Source organism: Ornithorhynchus anatinus, chromosome 13 (assembly GCF_004115215.2).
Source record: "Ornithorhynchus anatinus isolate Pmale09 chromosome 13, mOrnAna1.pri.v4, whole genome shotgun sequence".
NCBI classification, from domain to species: domain Eukaryota; kingdom Metazoa; phylum Chordata; class Mammalia; order Monotremata; family Ornithorhynchidae; genus Ornithorhynchus; species Ornithorhynchus anatinus.
Window position 1 is genome coordinate 24,268,111 of NC_041740.1, and position 17,942 is coordinate 24,286,052.

The 17,942-nt window shown below is 57.2% G+C and overlaps 1 protein-coding gene across 3 annotated transcripts in view; it reads left to right on the forward strand.

The window, feature by feature from the left end:
* Positions 1–17,942, forward strand: part of ATXN7L1 (ataxin 7 like 1) — a 62,205-nt gene that overhangs the window by 12,140 nt on the left and 32,123 nt on the right. For all 3 annotated transcript variants that reach the window (XM_039913953.1, XM_029078261.2, XM_029078262.2), the window contains exon 3: positions 14,452–14,556. In XM_039913953.1, the coding sequence (XP_039769887.1) occupies positions 14,452–14,556 (105 nt within the window). The remainder of the gene's footprint in view (positions 1–14,451; positions 14,557–17,942) is intronic.

Sequence of the window (17,942 nt, forward strand, 5' to 3'; positions counted from 1 at the left end):
GGGAGAGAATGTGCACACGGCGTATTATTTTCTAAGATCTGGTGAAATGTGTCCATGCTGTGGGTGGAGCTGGTTTTCGGATTGCCCTGTGACCGACACTCCTTTCCGAGGCATTTTTTTTTTTTGTTTTTTGTGTGTGTGTTTATGGTATTTAAGCGCTTACTAGGAGCCAGGCACTGTACTGTGCGCTGGAGTAGATAGAAGCAAATCAGGTTGGACGCAGTCCCCGTCCCACGAGGGGCTCACGGTCTTAATCCCCATTTTACAGATGAGGGAACTGAGACCCAGACATTAAATAACAGAGAGGGGAAGCCACATCGTAACAGGTTGTGTTCATAAGTGAGAAGCAGCATGGCCTAGTGGATAAAGCACAGACCTGGCAGTCGGAAGGGCCTGGGTTCTAATCCCGGCCCCAGCACTCATCTGCTGGGTGGCCTTGGGGAAGTCACTTTGCTTCTCTGTGCCTCAGTTACCTCATCTGTAAAATGGAACTCAAGACTGTGAGCCCCCCATGGGACCGGGACTGTGTCCCACCTGCTTTGGTTGGATCTACCCCAGGGCTTAGTACGGTGGCTGGCACATAGTAAGCGCTTAAAAAATACCACAGGAAAAAAAGGGCGGTGGGTGTGGAGGATTAAAATGCTTCAGTAGTATAGACTCAAGGGTATAGGTGACACAGAAGGGAGGGTGAATAATAATAATAATAATAATGGTATTTGTAAAGCGATTACTATGTGCCAGCCACTGTACTGAGTGCCGGGGGAGAGGTTATTTAGGGAAGGCTTCCTGGAGGAGCTGGGGTTTTCAGACCTACCTGGGGAGAAATACATGAAACTCAATTTCAGGTAGTGCTCTGAGAGTCACTTCTGTAAATAGCTGTACACTCGACTGTAATTTCCCCCATCCGTATTTATTTTAAAGTCCGTTTCCCCGCGATGACTGTACGTTTGTGAGCTTGTTAGGTCAAGCAACTGATGTAATAATCGTGGTATTGTTAAGCGCTTTCTGGGCGCCGGGCACTGTACGAAACACTGCGGTGAATACAAGCAAATGGGGTTGGACGCATTCCCTGTCCCGTGTGGGGCTCACAGTCTCGATCCCCATTTTACAGATGAGGGAACTGAGGCCCGGAGAAGTGGAGCGACTTGCCCAAGGTCACACAGCAGGCAAGTGGCGGAGCTGGGATTAGAACCCACAACCTCTGACTCCCCGGCCCGGGCTCTACCCTCTACTCCGTGCTGCTTCTCATGTCTTATTCTCTCCCAAGGGCTTAGTCAGTTATATTTATTGAATGCTTACTGTGTGCAGAGCACTGTACTAAGCTCTTGAGTACGATATGACAATATAAGAGACACATTTTCTGCCTACAGTGAGCTTGCAGCCTAGGGTAAATACCACTAATTGATTCATAGATCAATCGGTTGTATTTACTGAGCGCTTACTATGTGCAGAGCACCGTATTAAGCACTTGGGAAAGAGGTCAATATGATCATTAGAGAAGCAGCGTGGCTCAGTGGAGAGAGCCCGGGCGTGGGAGTCAGAGGTCGTGGGTTCGAATCCCACTCTGCCACTTGTCAGCTGGGTGACTGTGGGCAAGTCGCTTCACTTCTCTGGGCCTCAGTTCCCTCATCTGTCAAATGGGGATTGAGACTGTGAGCCCCACGGGGGACAGGGACTGTGTCCAACCCGATCTGCTTGTATCCTCCCCAGTGCTTAGTACAGTGCCTGGCACATAGGCGCTTAACAAATACCATAATTATTATTATTATTATTAATATAACTGACACATTCCCTGTCTTTAACCAGCTTGAGAGATAGAGGAAAAGCCAGAGTGTAAAGTTGCATACGTAAATGCCTGTGGGAGGCGGGAAGGGGGCACTCAGAATAATCGGCATTCATTCGGTCATATTGAGCGCTCACCGTGTGCAGAGCATTGAACTAAGCTCTTGGGAGAGTGCAGTATAACAATGAACAGACACATTCCCTGCCCACAATGACCTAGGAAATATGTCTGCTAATTCTATTGTATTATACTCTCCCAAGTGCTTTTCACACAGTGCAGTGCTTTAAGGGGAAGCAGCATGGCCTAGTGGATGGAGCACGGACCTGGGAGTCAGAAGGACCTGGGTTCTAATCCCTACTCTGCCACTTGTCTGTTGTGTGTGACCTTGGGCAAGACACTTCGCTTCTCCGGGCCTCAGTTCCCTCATCTGGAAAATGGGGATTAAGACTGTGAGCCCCTTGTGGGACGTGGGCTGTGTCCAACCCGATTTGCTTGCATCCAACCCAGCACGTAGAACAGTGCCCGGCACATAGTAAGCGCTTATCTCTGGACTGTAAGCTCATTGTGGGCAGGGAATGTATCTGTTTATTGTTGCGTTGTACCCTCCCAAGCCCTTAGCACGGTGGTCTGCATACAGCAAGCGCTCAATAAATATGATTGAATGCATATAGTAATAATTATGGGATTTATAAAGTGCTTATTATGTGCCAGGCACTGTACTAAGTGCCTGGCACTGTATTAAACGTTCATTCAGTAAATGCCATTGATTGATTGATTGGAAATAGGTTGGAGAGATGAGAGATGAAGCCGGGCAGTCTTTCTCCAAGAGCCCCGAGGGCCCTCCGGGGATCGGCGGGGGTGTTCCCGGGATCGCCTTTCCCTCTGGTGGGAGCTTGGCGACTCTCCGGAAGCGAGCGGCACGGATGGGATCTTCTCCTCTGCCACCCGTCGGACCACCGGGGCGGGGGCGAAGCGGCGGGGTCAGCCTGCCCTCCGGTGACCTGCCTGCCGTGCCGGGGCGTCGGCTTCCGAACCGTCCAGTCCGAAGCCCGGCCCGAGTGAAAGGCGCCGAGCCGACACAACCTTTCCTTTTTGGGAGAAGGTGTTAGAAACATGGTTGCCAGGCAACCCCGGGGCATTGGGATTCAGTGAATTTTGGTTCATTTTTCTCCTTTTCCCTTGTTAACATCTTCTAGCCCGTGATTCGTTCTCCTACTTCTCCCCGAGGGCGCCAGGCTGGGCGGCGGGCCGGGGGGGTCCCACCCGTCCGACCCGCCACTCCCGGAGGAGGCTTCTTCTTGGGGGCAGGGGATGGGGGGTGGACAGAAAGGTGTCTGGAGTCCGGTTGGCGCTGTCCCAGGGACAGAGCTTTTGTACCGGGAGGCCGGGGAAGGGGCGGAAAGCTCTCTTGGGACCCTGGGACCACCTGATTCATGAAATCGTATTTATCGAGCGCTCACCGTGCGCAGAACACTGTAGTGAGTGCTTGGGAGGGCACAGTAAAGCAATAAATAGACACATTCCCTGCCCACACTGAGCCTACAGTCTAGAGGGGTGTGATCTGCTCCGGGCCGATGCCCGGCTGGGGCCCCGGCCTGTCCTTCTCATTCATTCAGTCCTATTGATTGACTGCTTATTGTGCAAAGCACTGTATTAAGCACGTAAGGTCCTTTGGCCCCGAACGTCCCCCCTCCTCAAATCCGCCGGACAATGACTCTTCCCCCCTTCAGAGCCCTACTGAAGGCTCACCTCCTCCAAGAGGCCTTCCCAGACTAAACCCCCTTTTCCTCAGCTCCCCTCCCTTCTGCGTCGCCCTGACTCCCTCCTTTTGCCCTTCCCCCTCTCCCCGCCCCACAGCACTTACGTATATATCTATCATTCTGTTTATTTATATCGACGCCTGTTTACTTGTATTGACGTCTGTCTCCCCCCAAAATTGTGAGCCCAGGGTGGGCAGGGATTGTCTCTCTTTATTGCTGTATTGTACTTTCCAAGCACTTAGTACAGTGCTCAGCACACAGTTAGCGTGACTCTCTGCCCTCCTGTGGGGGAAGGGCCGGGGACACCGGGGAAACACATCAGGTCGGTCCTCTTTCCCCGGGCTCTTCTATCTGCGTCGGGAGTCGAGGTCTCCCCCCGACCACGGGTGGCATACGGATCTGAGCCGTGCCCAGGCTTCAGTGCCCACGGGTACTTATTTTTACGGTATTTGTTAAGCGCTTATCATCTGCCAGGCACTGTACTAAGCACTGGGGTGGATACAAGCGAATCAGGTTGGACACAGTCCCTGTCCAATGTGGGCCTTCCAGTCTCAATCCCCATTTTACAGATGAGGTAACTGAGGCCCAGAGAAGTGAAGTGACTTCTCACCCAGCAGACAAGTGGCGGAATGGACATTAGAACCCACGACCTTCGGACTCCCAGACCCGTGTTCTAGCCAGTAGGCCACACTGCTTCTCTACTACCTGTGGGTGGCTTGGAGGCCTCCCTCACCAGCCCCGGCCCCGTGGGAGGAGACCGGAGCTGACCAGACTTCGGTTGTGGAGGAGGAGGAGGCTCAAGGGGCCGCTCAAATCTGATGCGTGGGTTATCCGTGCGTGGCGTAATGGATAGAGTATGGGCCTGGGAGTCAGAAGGTCATGGGTTCTAATCCTGACTCTGCCGCCTGTCTGCTTTGTGACCTTGGGCAAGTCACCGCACTTCTCTGTGCCTCAGTTACCTCATCTATAAAATGGGGATTAAGACTGTGAGCCCCACGTGGGACAGGGGCTGTGTCCAACCTGATTAGCTGGTGTCTACTCCAGTGCTTAGTACAGTGCCTTGCACAGAGTAAGTGCTTAACAAGTGCCATAATAATTAGTAGTATTATCATCGTGGTTTTCTCCATCCTGCTTTCCCCCAGAACCAGCCAGCGAGGTGGACTGGGTCGTGGCCCGGGCTGCTGGATACACCGGCCTCGTGGCCTCGGGATGCTTGTCCTTGCCCTCCTTGGTGCCCCCTTCACCCCCCCCCCCCTTGGCTCGTGGTTCCTTTGGGGCCAGGGAGGGGGGCTCGTCCTCCTGCCCCGTGGTGGGTTCGTCTGGCCTGGCTGCATCCCGGAGCTCCAAGCGTTTTCGCCTTCGCTTTCTCGGCCTAGAGCGGGGCGGGAGCCGGCCTCTGCCGGGGTGCGGGCTCGCCCCCCGCCCGGGTGATCCCTCTAGACTGTAAACTTGTTGTGGGCTGAGAATGTGCCCGACGTGTATTTATAATGTACTCTCCCAAACGCTTTAGCACAGTGCTCTGCTCACAGTAAGCGCTCAGTAATTACGACTGACTGCCTGACCCTGGGATATCGTGAGAGTCGGCCCAAGGGGGCCTTTCTTGGGGGGGGCGGACTCGGGCCGGGAGGGTGGGAGGTGATGCCAGATTGTGGTTGAATTGTTTTTGGCCCCCCGAAGCGTCTTGAGGTTTGTTTGTTTGTGGTGAGGCTGGGTTGGGTTTTTTTGGGTGGTTCTCCCTTTGACCATTTTTTTCTGAATGAGTTTTCCTCCAGAGTTAATTTAGAAACTCATAGCGTATGCACCACATGCGTTCGTTACCAAGTGTCGAGAGCATCTGTCTCGGGCACATTTAGCTCCCGACAGATGCCCAGCAGGGGCCGGCGCTTCCCCCAGATGTTCCTCGGCCCCCGGGAAGGCCCACGCCGCCCGCGGGCGGCCAGCCTGGTGCCCACTTCCCGCCCTTCACCCTCAAAAGCGGGCAGAGAGCGGGCCCGTCTTCCTGGCTCCTAAAGGGAATCCGCCTCCGGTGTTTCCAGGGAGGAGATTGTTCACATCCGGGTGGCCGCCACTGCCTGCTGGACTTGCGCGTCCATCCGGTGCGGCTCTGTGGGGAGATCCATCGGCCAATCTTATTTATTGAGCGCTTACTCTGTGCAGGGTGCTGTACTGAGCGCTTGAGAGAGTAGGACGCAATAATACGACAGACACATTCCCTACCCACAATGAGCTCACAATCTAAACGGGGGGGAGACAGACGGTAATATCAGTTAATACGTCACGGATGTGGACATAAGCGCCCTGGAGCCGGGGGCAGGGCTGGTGAATACGTGGAACCAGCCAGGGCAACGCAGAAGGAAGCGGGAGAAGAGGAAAGGAGAGCTTAGTCAGGAAAGGCCTCTTGGAGGAGATGGGCCTTCGATGAGGCTTTGAAGATGGGGAGAGTCCATCCGAGATGGAGGGAGGGCGATCCAGCCCAGAGGCCGGTTGTGGACGAGAGATCAGCGGCGAGACAGGAGAGATGGAGGTACAGTGAGAAGGTTGGCGTTAGAGGAGCGAAGCGTGCGGGCTGGGTTGTAGAAGGAGATGGGCCAGCAGGCTGAGCAGGGAAGAGACCGGGATCGAGAGGCTGGCGGAGGGGGGCCGGAGGAGTCCCGGGGGGATCGTCCCCTGCGGCCCCTGGCAGTCGTGGATCCAGAATTCCCATCCTGCTTTTCGTCTGGCGCGCTCAACGCCCTTTGTGGATAGAGCGTCCGGCCCTCTGACCGGGGCTAGAGTCAGGCGCCGTTACCCAGCCCACGGGCTGAGGGTAGTGACCGAGCGCTCGCTCTGGGCCGAGCCCTGGACCGGGACAATTTAGGGGCAGTGCCCTGGGGCTGGGGGAGAAGGGTCAGTCTGCCGTTGGAGGGTCCCCGGGGGAGCCAAGCAGGGGAAAGCTCAGTCTGTTTGGATTCCTGGGCCCACCGTCCACCACCCCCCGTCGGAGCGGGTCATTCCGATCCGGAGGAGGCAGCGAGTGGGCCGGGTGGTGGCAAGAGGCAGGTCGCCCGAGAGGTAGCAGGCCATGACCTCAGGGGTAGGGGTAGTGGACAGAGTGTGGGCCTGGAAGTCGGAAGTTCACGGGTTCTAAATCCTGGCTCCGCCACTTGCCTATGTGGCCTTGGGCAAGTCACTTCATTTCTCTGGGCCTCAGTTACCTCGTCTGTAAAATGGGATTAAGGCTTCGAGCCCCAGAGGGACAGGGACTGCGTCCTACCCGATTTGCTTGTATCCACCCCAGCGCTTTGTTCAGTACCTGGCGCATAATAAGCCTTTACTGAATACCGTAATTATTATTATTATTGTTATCATTATCGCTTCCCCGAAATGAAGAGATAAGGAGCTGGTTTGTCTCCCTGACCCGGGCGCGAGAATACCTCAGGGACGGGCAGCTCCGACTGCTCGACCTCAACCGGGCCACCTCAGTGCCCGCCCGTTGGGCTACCCACCTACCGGGCTGGTGGTCCGTTGGCTGCCAACCTCGTTCACTGCTCTTTCAGGGGAAGAACTTGGTAGTTCTTTGGGGGTCCAGAAAAGAGTGGAGGGAGGAGGGCTCGGCCCAGCACAGATGGCGACTGGCTCAGCTGTTCGGAGATGGGGGTGCTAAGGCCGGGGGGGGCGGGGACCCAGGAATTGGCAGCTCAGCAGGGCCGGAAGGTAGAGTGCGGAGGCACGAAGTTGACGTGGGGGATCCGGGGGAGGTGGGGGGCCGGGAGTGCGGGTGGATGGGCTCGTGGGAGGTCTTTCAGCGCTGCCGATAGAGCTGAGAAGTCGAGGATGTGCAGGGGAGGGTGGGGAGAGCAGGAGAAAGGCTTTCTGGGCACGTCCTGCCACCAGCAATGGAGCCCGGAAAGAAAGAGCCAGAGAGAGCAGAGAAGGCCGAGGAGGAGGAAGAGGAGTCACCACATCTGGCTTTCCAGGAACCTGACCATGGCCCCACCCCAACCCCTAACACACTAAGAAGCAGCGCAGCCTAATGTGTAGAACACGGGCCTGGAAGTCAAGAAGGATTGGGGCTCTCATGTCCTCTCCGCCCCTTGTCTGCCGGGTCGCCTTGGATGCCTGTTGTTATATAGTACTCTCCCAAGAGCTTAGTACAGTGCTTTGTACACAGTAAACGCTCGATAAATACAATGGAAAATAAAGAAAAGTCCATTGATTTCTCTGGGCCTCCATTCCCTCATCTGGGAGTTACGATTATGCACCCCATGTGGGATCGAGACTCTGTCCAGTCTGGTTACCTTCTATCTACCCCAGCACTTAGTACAGTGCTTGGCACATAGTAAGTACTTATTCATTCATTCAGTTGTCTTTACTGAGCTCTTACTCTGTGCCAAGTACTGTACTAGGCGCTTGGAGAGTCCAGTACAACAATTAACAGTCGCATTCCCTGCCCTAAGGAATTTACAGTCTAGAGCTTAACAAATGCTATTTGAAAGTAAAAATATCCTCAGTTCCTTCTTCAGAAAACCCCTGAAAGTTGACTGCCAGCAGGAAGATAGACTGGGCCTGAGAAGAGACATCAGTAAGCTTGTTTTCTCCTCACCGCTTTCCCTCCCTCCCTCCCTCAATCCTCTCCCCGGCTTCTCTCTGGCTTGGACTCAGTCAGACCAAGGTTCCCAACTCTGGTCTTCGCGCCGCTCCGGGCTCTTTAGGTCTGCTTCCTCAGCTGGAGAAGCCTCAGGGTCCGCTCGATCGATCAGTCAATCAGTCATTGGTATTTGTTGAGCACCTACTGTGTGCAGAGCACGGTACTAATCGCTTGGGCGAGTACAGTATAACAGAGTCGGTAGACACGTTCCCTGCTCGCAGCGAACTTACTGTCTAGATGGGGAGACAGACGATATAAATAAGTTACGGATATGGACTTTGAGTGCTGGGGGTCTGAGGGAGGGGCGAATCCAGCTGTAAGTGTGGCTCAGGGGGGAGTGGGAGAAGAGGAAATAAGAGTTTAGTTGGAGAAGGCCTCTCGGAGGAGATGTACTTTTCAATAAGGTGTTGAAGGTGGAGAGAGTGATCGTGGGTCGGATATGAGGAAGGAGGGCGTTCCGGGCCAGAGGCAGGACGGGGGCGAGAGGCCGGCAGCCGGATAGATGAGATCGGGGTGCAGCGAGCCGGTTGGCCTTTTCCCGTCTCCTGAATTTCGCTTCCCGAGGCTCCGGGATCGGCCCAGAAAGGAACCGCGAAGGAGCCGCTCAGGTCGTGGCGGTCCACTTGACTTAGCGCAGCCCGGAAAGGGCTGCCCGTCAACTCTCCTGGGCCCGGTCTCTGGGCCAGGTGGCCGAACGGGCGCGAGGCTGCGTGGGGGGCAGAGGGAAGACCTTTACTCCTCCCCACCCCCGGCTACCTGCCGGGAATTGAACGGGCCCCAGCAAGAGGCCAGTGGCCAAGCAGACGGCCTTTTGAAGGGGAAGCGCCGCCTCTGTTTCCGGGTCGGCTGGGGCTTCCGCTTCCAGTGCCAGCCATTATCCACCACCTTCTCACTAGGAACGACAGTGGCAGCCTGAGGTTGCCAGAGTGGTTGGCAAGAAGGAGCCGTCTTCCTGTGAGACAGAGCATCCTTGCTACGTGCCCCCTCGGTTTAGGGCCCCCCTCCCCCCGGATGGCTTCTGTGTGGGAGCACGTTAAGGGTGAGGCGAAGCAGTGTGGCCTAGTGGAAAGAGCACGGGTCTGGGAGTCAGAGGACCTGAGTTCTAATGCCGGCTCCGCCACCTGTCTGCTTGGTGACCTTGAGCGAGTCACTGCACTTCTCTGTGCCTCAGAAGAAAATGAGGATGAAGTGTGTGAAGCCCTATGTGGGAAAGGGACTGGGTCCAATCCGATTATCTTCTATCTACCCCGGTGCTTAGTACGGTGCCGGGTTCATAGTAAACGCTGAGCAGATTCCACAATTATTAATATAGTGTTGTATTCTCCCAAGTGCTTAGTACAGTTCTCTGCACATAGTAAGCGCTCAGTAAATGCCATTGATTGATTCGGAGCTGGGCCGGAACGGAAGCAACCACGGAAGCTTCTGGGAAGCGAGGCAGACGGGATGAGTGTGGAGCTGTGCGGCAGCAGTCGGTCATATTTATTGAGCGCTTACTGTGTGCAGAGCACTGTACTAAGTGCTTGGGAGAGGACAATATAGCAATAAACAGGCACATTCCCTAGAATGTCTAGCGGCGGGGAGACAGACATCAGTACAGATAAATAAAATGACAGATATGTACATAAGTGCCGTGGGGCTGGTGGGTGGGAAGAGCAAAGGGAGTGAGTCGGGGCGATGCAGAAGGGAGGGGGAGATGAGGAAAAGTGGGGCTTAATCTGGGAAGGCCTCTTGGAGGAGATGATCATTCATGCGATAGTATTTATTGAGTGCTTACTCTGTGCAGAGCACTGTACTAAGCACTTGGAATGTACAATTGGGCAACAGGTAGAGGTAATCCCTGCCCCATAATGGGCTCACACTCCCCCAGAGCCCGATATTAATAATAACCACCACAACTGTGGTATTTGTTAAGCGCTTACTATGTGCCAGACGCTGTACTAAGCTGCGGTAGGTACAAGATAATCAGGTCCTACGTGGGGCTCACAGTCTAAGTAGGAGGGAGAACAGGCATTGAATACCCAGGTCCAACCTGCTCACCTTGAACCTACCCAGCACTTAGAACAGTGCTAGACCCTTAGTAAGCACTTAACAGGTACTGTAATAGTTATTGTTATTATTTTGAGGCGCTCCCTGGGAAAGCTGGGAAATCTCCCAGAAACGCCCATTGTCTGTTGCGGCTCGCGCCGCCCCCCGACCCCTGTGAGCCGCTGCCTGCCCCCGGGAGGCCGCGGGCCGGGCGGGGACGGAGGGAGGCTGTGAAAGCGCCGGGAGCGGCCAGGTCCCTCGGAAGAGGAAGCGCCCGCGAGCCCTGCCTCGGTCCCCTGCCCGTGGGGCAGCGCGAGCCGGCGTTGGCGGTCGTCCCCAGCCGCAGCGAGGCGAGCGCACAGGACGCCCTGAGGTTTCACAACGCTTCCTTCCTGTGGTAGTTTTCGTTCGCTTCCCCGCCGTCCTGCACCGGCCAAGACTTCCCCGGGGCCGGTTCAGCCCACCCAGTGGTGCCACAGAGAGGGGGTGCCAAAGTGGGGGTGCCCGGCGGGAGCGAGAGACGAGAGTCCCGAGTGGGTGTCTTCTTCTCTGGCTCCCTGAAGCTCAGCGCTCTAACACAGCCCTGGCCTCAGCTCATCGTGGGCAGGAAATGTCTCTGTGTATTGATGTATTGTACTCTCCCAAGCGCTTAGTACAGTGATCTGCGCCCAGTAAGCGCTCAATAAATACGATTGAATGAATGAAATGGGCCTGGGGAGGGAGCGGACAGATAGGAAAACAGCGTGTCCTAGTGGATAGAGGACGGGCCTGGGAGTTAGAAGGACCTGGGTTCTAATCCCGACTCCGCCACGTGTCTGCTGGGTCACCTTGAGCGAGTCACTTCACTTCTCTAGGCCTCAATTCCCTCATCTGTAAACTGGGGATTAAGAGTTTGAGCCCCACGGGGGACAGGGACTGCGCCCAACCTGATTATCTTGGATCTACCCCAGCGCTTAGTGCAGTGTCTGGTGTATAGTAAGCTCTTAACAAATACCATTTTTTTAAAAAGAACACCCACTTCCTGCCTACTGCTCCAAAGTGATCAAGTTGAGGTGACTTGGGCAGTTTGTGAAACCACCACCGAGGAAGAAAAGGGGGAAGTTGAGGAGAGAGGCAAAATCCTCATGTTCAGGATCGAGAAACAGCGTGTCCTAGTGGAAGGAGCATGGGCCTGGGTTCTAATCCCAAGACCTGCCGCTGCGCGTCACCTCAGGCGGGTCACTGCACTTCACTGAGCCTCAGTTTCCTCATCTGTAAAACGGGGGCCTACTTCAAATCTGCCAGAACCCACACTTCTCCCTATTTTCAAAACCCCTCTGAAATCCCATCTCGCTCAGGAAGCTCTCCCAGATTGATTTTTTTTTAACAGTATTTGTTAAGCCCTTACTATACGTCAGGCACTTTACCGGGGTTAGATACAAGGGTCTGGGTTAGCTACAAGGTAATCAGGTTGGACACAATCCCTGTCCCCTATAGGGCTCCCGGTGTTAATCCTCATTTTCCAGATGAAGGAACTGAGGCCAGAGAAGTGAAGCGACTTGCCCAAGGTCACCCGGCAGACAAGTGGCAGAGCCGGGATTAGAAACCTTCTGTTTCCCAGGCCCGTGCTCTCTCCACTACGCCATGCTGCTTCTCAGTGATCACAGTAGGTGTCCGGTTCAGGCCTCGTCCCCAAGTAGATGCCCGGTATAGCACTCTGCCTAGACTAAGTGGTCAGCCCAGGGTCCTGACCCCTAGAGGTGCCTGTACGGGGTTCTGCCCCCGGTAGACGTCCAGTCGAGCACTGTGCCCCCAGGCTGCATCCGTGGAGGGGCTGTGGAGAGGGAGCTGACCACGCTAGGTGAGGGCAGCGGTCCGAGTTGATATACCGGCACTCACCGGCCCGAAACTCTCAAGGTGGGGAGGAAGGCTGCCGGGGCCGGGAGGCCAATTGAACACTGGCTTGGGACAGACCAGAATTGAGCCTACCCCACATAGGGCTCGCCTATCAGGCTGCTGCTGGCCGCGAGACCCGGGACAGCCCCTCCATCGGGCCAGGGCCCTCTGTCCGCCTTCCGGGGAGACCCAGAGCAACTCCTCTTCCCACTGGACCGGAGCCTGCGGCAGCCCCTGTCCTCTGGGGATGTGTCTTCCCTCCTTGGCACAACCCCGGCCTTCCCCCAGCGTGAGCCCGAGGCCCACGGCTCTTCCCGAGAGGAGGCCTGGCTCTCGCCCACCGCGTTGCCGGTGGCGCGGGGCCACCCGACGCTTGTGCCACAGTGATCGGAGGAGGTGTGAGCGGCCCGGGGCGGGGGCGTGGGGGGTGAGACTGAGGGGGCTGACAGGCTGACCGACCACCAGGCAGGGAAGCAGGTTGGCAGGCTGGCAGGGAGAGACTGACCAGTGGGGCGGCAGAGAGGTTGGCCAGGGGGAAGGCAGACAGACGGGTTGGCCACTGGGCGAACTAATAAACAGACTTACCGAAAGGCAGACTGACCGGCAGATAGGTTGGCCAGTGGGAAGGCAGACAGAGCGGCCGGTGGGTAGTCCAGACATATTGATCACCGGGTGAGCAGACTCTCAGGCTGGCTGGTGGGTGGATAGGCGGACAGACAGGTTGAACAGAGGACAAGGAGACAGACAGACCAGCGGGCAGGCAGACTGAGGGAAAGCAGTCAGACTGGCTGGCTGGAAGGCAGACAAACTGACCAGCGGGTGACACAGGTTGGCCAGCAAGTAGCCAGACCGGCCAGGAGACTGGCAGACGGATGGCGGGAAGCAGCGTGGCCTAATGGATAGAGCACAGTCCTGGAAGTCAGAAGGTCATGGGTTCGTATCCTGGCTCCTCCACATGTCTGCTGTGTGACGTTGGGCAAGCCATTTAACTTCTCCTTGCCTCAGTCACCTCATCTGTGAAATGGGGATCGAGACTGTGAGCCCCAAGGGAGACAGGGACTGCGTCCAACCCAATTTGCTTGTATCCATCTCTGTGCTTGGCACATAGTAAGCGCTTAACAAATACCAGAATCGTTATTATTATTATTATTATGATTCCCGTCTGCTCCTTGCGTGGGAGCCCAGCACCTCCAATCAATCAGTTGGTCGGTCGATGATATTCATTGCCTTTCTCCCCCAGCCGCCGGGGGATGGTGGTCGGAAGCCAGTGGTGGAGCCCGGCAAAGTCCCTCACCCCGAGCTGTGGTCAGCCGGAGGCCAGGTGGTCAGCCGGAGGCCGGGCCCTGGCAAGAGACCCGCTAGGATCCATCTCCTGCCGCCCCGCTCCCCCCCCCCAAATAATAATAATTATATTGTTATATTGTACTCTCCCAAGCACTTAAGTACAGGGAAGCAGCCTGTCTTAGTGGATAGAGTGTGGGTTTGGGAGTCAGACCTGAGTTCTAATCCTAACTCCACCACTTGTCTGGTGGGTGACCCTGGGCAAGTCACTTCACTTCTCTGGGCCTCAGTTACTTCATCTGTAAAATGGGGAATAAGACCGAGAGCCCCATGTGGGACAGGGTCCGTGTCCAAGCTGATTAGCTTGTATCTATCCCAGTGCTTAGTATAGTGCCTGGTACAAAGTAAGCACTCAACAAATACAATTATTATTATTTCAGTGCTCTGCACACAGTAGATGCTCAGTAAATATGATCGACTGACTGACCACCACCTGGCCCCCATTGTGAGGGCCCAAAACAAGGGCTCTGACTAGCCAATCCTGGGCTACTTGGAAATGGTCTGTGTTCCCAAAGAGTGAGGTCCCCTGGGTCCTTGGAGTCCGGATCCTTGTTATCTCAGCGATGAGTGCCGTGGGTTTATGGGGTGCCTGGGAAAAGGGACCGGAAACCCTTCCAGACCCAGCCCTCCGAGGGGCTTCCCGCCCAAGCAGGAGAGACCGGACCGCCGGACCCTTTAGCGAGGCAGACTAAACCTGACCCATCCGAACTGCTGGCTGAAAACGACGCGGCGGCGGTTCCTCAGCGCTCGGAGGGGGCGAGCTCTGGGCTCCTCCGCTCCCCGAGCAGAATGGGCTCGGTGGAAAATTGTCGTAGCCTTCGGCGGTCCCAGCGGCCTCCTCCCGGGAGGAGATCGGTCTGGGCCCTGGACGGCCCCTTGAGGCCGCGGGGCTCCCAGTTTGACTTCTGGATTGGGAGTGGGGGTCCGGTGAGCCGCGTGCTGGTGGACAGGCGGAGAGGGGAAGAGGGAAGGAGGGAGGGAGGGAACCCTTTGGCAGAGCTGGTGTGTGAGGTAAAACCGTCTCTCTTTCCCCCCCGCAGATATGCACTTGTTCGGCCACTACCCTGCGCACGACGACTTCTACTTGGTGGTGTGCAATGTGTGCGGTCAAGTGGTCAAGCCCCAGGTGTTCCAGTCGCACTGCGGTAAGTGAGCTGGGCATCGGGACCGGCGGCCGGCCAGGGTCCAGGACCCCCACCCCCGGGCGTCTTTTGGGCCGGGCGTGGGCACGGGCGGGGCCGGGATGTGGAGAGCCTGAGGTGGCGCCCAGATTCTCTCCTGGGCCGGGGTGCCCTACCGCTTCTGGTTTGAGGAGCGGAGCGGATATAGGAGGGGGAACAGGTTCAGCAGGAGGTGCCAAGGGAGGAAACGGAGTCTGTGCAAGAGGCCTGTGGCGAGACCAGCCACTCCGATGGCCAGCAGATCCGTCTCCATTCCCAACCCCTTGCCAGCCGAGCCCTCGGGAATGAGGGCCGCGGGCGTCAGGTGCGCCTGGTGTGACCCTGGCTCTTGAGGAGAGAGAGAGGGGGCAGTTATGGGTGGCATGGGGCGGGCAGAGGTGTTCTGGGGCTGGTGGATGTTTTCTGGCCCAGTCAGTGATAGTTGAGGGCCATGCAGGTGGTTTGGTAATTGCGGAGCTGGGTAGATGCCCCTTGGGCCCTAAGTGGGCATAGGAGCCCAGGTGAAGGGCATCAGCATGCTTCCTTGGGGGCTGAGGAAATTGTGGTTGGGGTCTCCTCAGCCCCGAGCGGGAAGACCCAGGGTGCCGCCCGTGGCGAGCGGGTGGGGGCTGTGGCCTGGGACCCCTTCCTCTTATGTCTGCCGCCCCCCGACCCGGAGGTGGCTCACAACAACCCCTTCCCCGGAAAGGAGGGCGGGGGGCCGGGCTGCCCGACAAGCCGAGCAAGCACAGGGAGGGAACCGACGCTAAGACCCCTGCGGGAGCGGGCTCGGGCGGCTGATCCGCGGACGCCGATTCCAACCTCCCGGGACTGAAACAGGGCTGCGGCCCAATGGAAGCGGCCGCTGCGGTTCCCGGAGAGCCTCGAACTTGAGGGAGGATGCCTGGTGACCTTCCAGCCCCACTGGGTTCCCCCAAGCCCCTCCCTCCACCACCGGCGCCCTGTCAGGACCAGAGGGCAGCAGGTACCCTCTCTGGGGCCCTGTCTACAGCCCTTCAGGATTGGCTCGCGGCCCTGGCCCCAAGGCCCACGGGGAGGGCGGCGGGCAGGAAGAGAACTGTTCTTGGGAAGTGGCTGCTGGGAGGCCTCCAGTGTGGCCAGTCGCTGGGCATCAAGAGATTCCCCTGTGTCTACCCCAGCGCTTAGAACAGTGCTCTGCACATAGTAAGCACTTAACAAATACCAACATCATCATTATTATTATTATTATTATTCCTCCCCATCGCCAGCAGAGGTTGGCATCTCTTCGGTCTCATCCAATCTCGGAGGATTCAGGTCATCTCTCGACTGCGTGTTAGCTTACGATCGCTGCTGGGCATCTGCCCGCTCCCGACCCGTGCCCGTTCGGAAAACCCGATTCCCGACCCCTACTTGGCTGTGGGAGCTATCGGGGAGGGCCCAGGGTTTTTACTGTGGGTGTCATAGGCCCATCCGGCCCCATTCCACAGGGTGGCGGAGCGCGGGGCCGGGCCCGAGGCCCACCTCAGGACTCCCGGCCCAGAGAGGTTTCGAGTTTTCATCCAGCCAATCCCAGGAATGGTGAGTCCCCGCCCTCGCCGAGACGGGGCCGTGGGGGCGAACCCGGAGGGCCTCACGAGGCTTGGCTCGTAAACGGCACGAAAGATATCCCCTTGCGGGGGTCCGCCGGAGCCGGAGGGGGGCCGCGGCGACGAGAACACGATATCCCGTGGACCGTGACTCAGAGCGCCGAGCTCCCGCGCTGGGCACCCAGCTGTTTCCGCTGTTTTGCCGTGATGAATAGCTCTTGCTCCCGGCGGAGCGGAAAAGCCATTCTGCTTTTCATTTATGAACATCGAAGCGTCTCGGCCGCGCTGAGCTTTATGTTTTTCCAGCGAAGTCCCCTCTGGAAATGGCTCCTCCTCGGCCCCCGATGGCACGGCCTCTGGGCCCAGAGTCCCCAGCCAGGGTGGGCATTGCCCACTGTGGCCACCGTGCGCTCACTCCTGCCGAGAAAGACCTGGTTAGGCATGGAGAAACACCCGCTTCTTGCGATCCGGCCCCAGCCGTCAACCGCGTGTTTGGATCTGGTGGGCCGGGCCCCCGACGTCCATCCCAGACAGCGCTGCCGTGCCCCTCTCCCGACCCCGCCTCTCGCCCCCTGGGGTCTCCCCACTGTCCGGCGGCCATCTGTTCCGGCCTGTGCGGGCCCGGCTCCCAACTAGGCACGTTTGGTGGGCGGTCATGGCCTTCCTCCAGTCACCCCCGCGATCCACCAAGGCTGAGCCGGGACCCCTGGGTCACCCAGCTGAGAAACCGTCTTCCCCACCTGGAAGGATTCGGCCTGTCGGAGGGCCTTTCCAGCGTGGCTTTGCCATCGGGACGTGGGATTTGGCTGTGGCAGGGCAGTGTGGGAATCCAGATGGCTCAGTTCGGACGTGTCACTCGGCGTGCGAGACAGGGCGTTTGGGTCGGTCACTCGGCGTGCGAGACAGGGCGTTTGGGTCGGTCACTGTCCGGCGGGAGAATTCTGCCGGTGGGGAAACTCTGAGTCTGTGTCTCCCGCCTGCTGGTCTGCTTTTGACCATTAGGTCACTGAAAACAGATGTAGGGCTGAAATCAACAGGGGCCTGAAAGATTGAGTGCACTGGGAAGCAGCACGGCCTAATGTAAGAGTGCGGACCTGGGTCCTGATCCCGGTTCCGCCACTTGGCGACTGGGTGACCTCGGGCAAGTCACTTCGCTGCTCTGTGCCTCAGTGTCCTCATCTGGAAAAGGGGGATTCAGTTCTACTCCCGCCTACTTAGACCATGAGCCACATGTGGCCGGTACAGTGTCCGGCCTGATTATCTTGTGTCTACCTACCCCAGCGCTTCCTACAGTAAGTGCTCAACAAATACAAGCATTATCGTTATCGTGGATATTATTATTAGTGGACAGAGCTCGGGCCTGGGAGTCAGAAGGTCGTGGCTAATCCCAGCTCCTCCACTTGTCTGCTGTGTGGCCTGGGGCAAGTCACTTCACTTCTCTGTGCCTCAGTTCCTTCATCTGTAAAGTGGGGATTGAGACTGTGAGCCCCGTGTGGGCTCTGTCCGTCCCCATTTGCTTCTGTCTACCCCAACACTTAGTACAGTGCTTGGCACATAGAAAGCGCTTAACAAATACCACAACTATTATTATCGTTATTAAGACTGTTCCTGAAGGCTGGAGGACAGGGTGGTCCCTGAAAATACGCGCCCCCACCCCCCCACCCCCGCCGCGGAAAGCTCCTTCCCAACCTCTAGCCGTTTGTCATTGTCCGAGCCTCTCCCCGAGCTGCCTCTGTCTGCTTCCCGTGGTGGAGATGAATGGGGCTTCACTTGTGTGTGCTCAGCGGGGAGGGTCTCTGAGCC